The 5000-nt window shown below is 43.1% G+C and overlaps 1 protein-coding gene across 2 annotated transcripts in view; it reads left to right on the plus strand.

Annotated features, from left to right (window-relative positions):
- Positions 1 to 5000, plus strand: part of large2 (LARGE xylosyl- and glucuronyltransferase 2) — a 35597-nt gene that overhangs the window by 4577 nt on the left and 26020 nt on the right. For both annotated transcript variants that reach the window (XM_031316270.2, XM_031316271.2), the window contains exon 2: positions 2508 to 2797. In XM_031316270.2, the coding sequence (XP_031172130.1) occupies positions 2508 to 2797 (290 nt within the window). The remainder of the gene's footprint in view (positions 1 to 2507; positions 2798 to 5000) is intronic.

Consider the following 5000-nt stretch of genomic DNA (forward strand, 5'->3'; position numbering starts at 1 on the left):
CACCTGGAGGTTTGTGACGCGATGGGTTCAGGGTTACACTTCCAGAAGACGGCGCTCGTTAACAGCTGCTGTCCTTGATATGTTGGAACATAGCAGCAGTTGCTTATGTTCCCTTTGGTAAAAATGGTTCAATAACTTCATGCATCTTGTATAGCGGTGTACAGGCGTGCATGTGCCTCCACTGGGCTGCAGTGTAAACTGTATATATCATAGTGGGGGGTCTGGGTGTCCTCCCTCAGGGAAGTTTTGAGCATCAAAGACTTAATTTCCTCCATTCGGATACACTTTGATGCACCAATTTACGGTGGAAATACCTTTATTTAGCCTATATAAAGAAGAAAAACATAGATGACAATTCAAAATATATCAAAAATATAATGGAAAGTATGTTGTAGCGTGTCATTGGGCATTTTTAAGTGGGTATGTGGAAATCCTGGAGCTTTCTTAGTGGGTATACTGTGTATACCTGCATATCACGTGGACCAGGGGTTATCAAACTTTTTGTGCGTGTGGACCACTAGTTGTAATCCATAATTTTCGCGGACCACCTCATAATACACATATTAAAATATGTCAACAGACAGTCCTGCCTGAATTAATCTGCACCTCTTAATAGGCCTACTAGCACTAAAACTAGAACTGGTCATCGCATCAGTACAACAGGCTCATTGGCTGCCACTTATTTAATTTATTTATTTACTTAAGTGCCCGAGGACATAATCAGGTTCATTAACAGGCTTATTTCCATATGGAGTATTACATCTAAACAGTAATAAGAACACTTGGATATACTCAGCATTTCAAAACCGTTGGTGATTTTAGGGGATTATTAATCTTCAGAGTTTGGACTTCAACGTCACGGCTAGCCTACTTTAGTAATCACACAATAACTTGACAATTTAATTTAAATAAAAATGTTATATCAATATGCATATTCTTATGAAGTGAGAATGAATGAAAATGAAGGTTAAAAAACTATTATTTTATATTTTATATTGCTTTTCTACAGACCACCTGTAGAGATGTTCCGATACCAATACCAGCGTTTTAGGCAGTATCGGCTCCGATACTGCCTAAAACGCTGGTATTGGTATCGGGAAGTACTGGAGTTGATGCACCGATCAGATACCACGTAATAAAGCCCTAAAGAAAATCTACGTTAAAGTAGTTTATTTATGTTCTTTTTCCGTTATAACTGACTGTCAAACTGCAGAATAAAAGAAAGTTCTGGGGCGTTCATTATTCATGTTTCACAAAGAGTTTAACCTGAGCCAGACCGACAACAAAGATAGAAATAATATCACATCTATACAGAGATAGTAGTATACAGCTGTTATACATCATATCATCATACAGAGATAGTAGTATACAGCTGTTATACATCATATCATCATACAGAGATAGTAGTATACAGCTGTTATACATCATATCATCCATACAGAGATAGTAGTATACAGCTGTTATACATCATATCATCCATACAGAGATAGTAGTATACAGCTGTTATACATCATATCATCTATACAGAGATAGTAGTACACAGCTGTTATACATCATATCATCATACAGAGATAGTAGTATACAGCTGTTATACATCATATCATCATACAGAGATAGTAGTATACAGCTGTTATACATCATATCATCATACAGAGATAGTAGTATACAGCTGTTATACATCATATCATCATACAGAGATAGTAGTATACAGCTGTTAAACATCATATCATCCATACAGAGATAGTAGTATACAGCTGTTAAAACATAATGAAATATACAACACACTGGTATCGGATCAGTACTCGGTATCGGCCGATACGCAAGTTCAGGTATCAGAATTGGTATCAGGAAGCAAAAAATGGACCATCGGACCATCTCTAACCACCTGCAGTACCCTCACGGACCACATTTTGGGAATGACTGACGTAGACCACACCACTGTCACCCAGGATACGTAACATACTTAACTTCTGCTATATACTTGTGTTAAATTGCAAAACCAAACATACTTATTTTAACCCAAACCATGAGCTTTTGTCCTTTTTTCAATGTTTTTGCCACTTTGAGGTTTTTCCTGTTTTTTGTCCCTTTCATCAACCTTTTTGTACTCACTTTTTTCCATGTTTTTTCAATGTGGTTTCTGTCGTTTTTATGACATTTTGGGCGCCTTTTTTGTCCCTCTCTCTCTCTCTCTCTCTGAAATGTAGCAGAGTAACTAAAGTAACTAATGTTGTCAGATGAATGTAGTGGAGTAAAAGAGTGCAATATTTCTCTCTGAAATGTAGCGGAGTAGAAGTAGAAAGTGGCATGAAGAGAAAAGACTCAAGTACCTCAAGATTTGGACTGCTCCGCGGACCACAGTTTGGGAATGACTGACGTAGACTGCACCACTGCAGGGAACTTCTCTGAGTTGGGCCGTCTCGGTTCTCAACGTCTCTGGTTCAGTTAAGTAACAATTACCTCTGTCCGTCTCTCTGTCCCTCTGTCTCTCTCATCTCCGTCCGCAGATGGGCGCTCCCTCCTCCTGGCTCCCTGTCTGGCCGACACGCCTGCAGCTCAGGTCGTAGAGCGAGCCGTCCTGGAGTCGCGGGTACGAGAGGTGGAGGAAGAGAACCGGAAGATCCGTCTGCAGCTCAGCCAGTCGCAAGGCACCGCCGGCCAGCCGCCGGACGGAAACTACGGCAACCAGCAGTGGGGAGCCTCAGCGGACACGGGGCCGGATGACGGCGACAACACGGCGGAGGAGAAGAACAACCACACAGAGTGTCCTCGGGCGCCCAGCGTCCAGAAGTGTGAGGTCAGGAAACACAACAGTAATACACAAACAACAGAAAACATTCCTTCATAACTAGAGATGCACCGATAGACCGGCCGGTGACCAGAATTGGCCGGTTTTCACGTGCTCGGCCATGACCGGCGACCGGCAGGTCAGTCTGACATATGGTGATTTCATGCCGGTCAACGCTACAATTAACTGACAACATAAGTTATACCAGTTACAGTTCTCAAGGACGCACACACACACGGACGCCACGGCACGGTCTCTGCGTACACGCGTACCCGCTCGCGGTGTGAAGCGCGTGTCGGTGCTATTCTCTCACATGTAGGAACCTGGTGAATTAACCTGCAACATGTCAGCTGTTTGGGAATTCTTCAGCGTGTGTGCAGAAGATAACAAGTTTGCAATATGCAACACCTGCAAGGAGAAAAGGACGTGTGCCCGTGAGCACCCACGGAGGAAAACATAAATCGGCGCCTATATTTTAAAGATATTTGCTGCTAAAAAAAAAAAAAAAAAAAAACTGCAAGTGATGTGAAATCATAATTATCTGAGAGGCTAAATATGAAATTGCACATTAGAGAGAGGAGTGAGTGTCCTGGATTGTGTGAAGTTGTGGAGCAGAGCTTCAGGTTTTTTTAATTTACATTCACAGAAGCTAATCTTCACAGCTGAGGTGTTGAGATTGATTGTTGTGGTCACATGTTGTCATGAGAGTCGGCTTAAAAGGACAGAGGCATGATGCACGGAGAGGCTGTGAACGTGTGATGAACGCTGTCAGCAGCCGCCAGAGTGTGAATGTGTCGACGGGCGAAGTGACGCTTTTAATTACAGCCCCCTCCGAAAGGGGAAAACAGCTCTCTGCTCTCCGTTGACTTGTATTGCGTGAATGTTTCCTCCTCGTCAATTTCGTCCGCTAGCAAACAACAGGAAAAATCCCTAAAAGCTGCTGTGTGGTGATATTCACTACCAACAATGTAAAGATCTCAAAACTTAAGTTTTTATAAGCTGCCAACCTGAAAAACTGAGCTTTTAGGAAGACAAAAGTGGAGACAGACGTGAGGAATCAACAGAGAGAATAAGAAAGAAGCTAAGCTAACGTTATGAACGCTAACGTTATGACCAACATTACGTGTGTTATCTTAACTAACAGTAACAGTGTTTCCTATAATACACTTATAATACTATAGAGAATAGAATAAAATACTTATTTTCATACTTATCACGCTGTTGGTTGCTGTCCTCCTCTCCTACTTCAATGCCTAATGATCCTATCTCTCTCTCTCTCCATGAGCCTGTGTTTCACTGGTTGAAGCTGGAAAATATTGTAAACAAATTAATAACATAACTAATTACACTGGTTGGACTGTTCAGCTCTGTTTCAGACTGATACCTCCGGTTCAGGCTGATCCTCATCCTCAACACGGGCCTTTTTCAGTCGCGGAAAATTCTTTTTAATACTCAATACTCACACACCGCCGCCGACTTGAGCTGCAAAGAAGCTCTGGCCGCCCGGTCGAGGACGCTGGTCAGAAAGTGCGGGGAAGCTGTTTGAGGCTTTGGCCGCTCTGACGTAGCAGCATTCTATGTTCATCATGGAAAAAGATCAAGCAGCCACTGCACGGCCAATACACTGACACTAGGAACCTTTTATAAATGACATATATAATGACAGAATGTGTATTGGTTGTTGGTCGCAGCGGTGTCTGTTAGCAGTTAGCTCGCTCGTTAGCCGCTGAACCGCAGCAGCGTGCAGGCAGAGCGAGCAGCCGCCAGCTGTTGATCCGTGCAGGACTTCACCGTGAGCGGACTGTTTAGAGACCATGTGACCGGCAGGTAACGTTAACTGGTCCCTATACGCAAATATCATAAATGATAGGGAACCCAGCAACGGCCATGATGAGCTTCTCCTCCTTTTTCTCTGAACTAATGTTTTGGTAGGAACCAAAGTTTACATCGTATGTTTCTCTGGAATCAGCCAGCGTGAAGGACGTCTATATTCTGATTGGTTGCCGCTGAACGGCGTCATAGCTCATTACCATAAAGTTGACCTACTTTCAACTTTCTGATTGACGCTCTGGTCGCTCAAAACGCTCAAAACGCGACGGCGACAGATTTTCCGCTCCTTGCAGCTGAGAGAAGCAGCTTCCATTGACAATGAATGACTTCCTGTATCTTTAGAAGATCAAGTCGGCGGCGGTGTGGACGGACAGTTAGAGCA

Source organism: Sander lucioperca, chromosome 3, assembly GCF_008315115.2.
Source record: "Sander lucioperca isolate FBNREF2018 chromosome 3, SLUC_FBN_1.2, whole genome shotgun sequence".
Taxonomy (NCBI): domain Eukaryota; kingdom Metazoa; phylum Chordata; class Actinopteri; order Perciformes; family Percidae; genus Sander; species Sander lucioperca.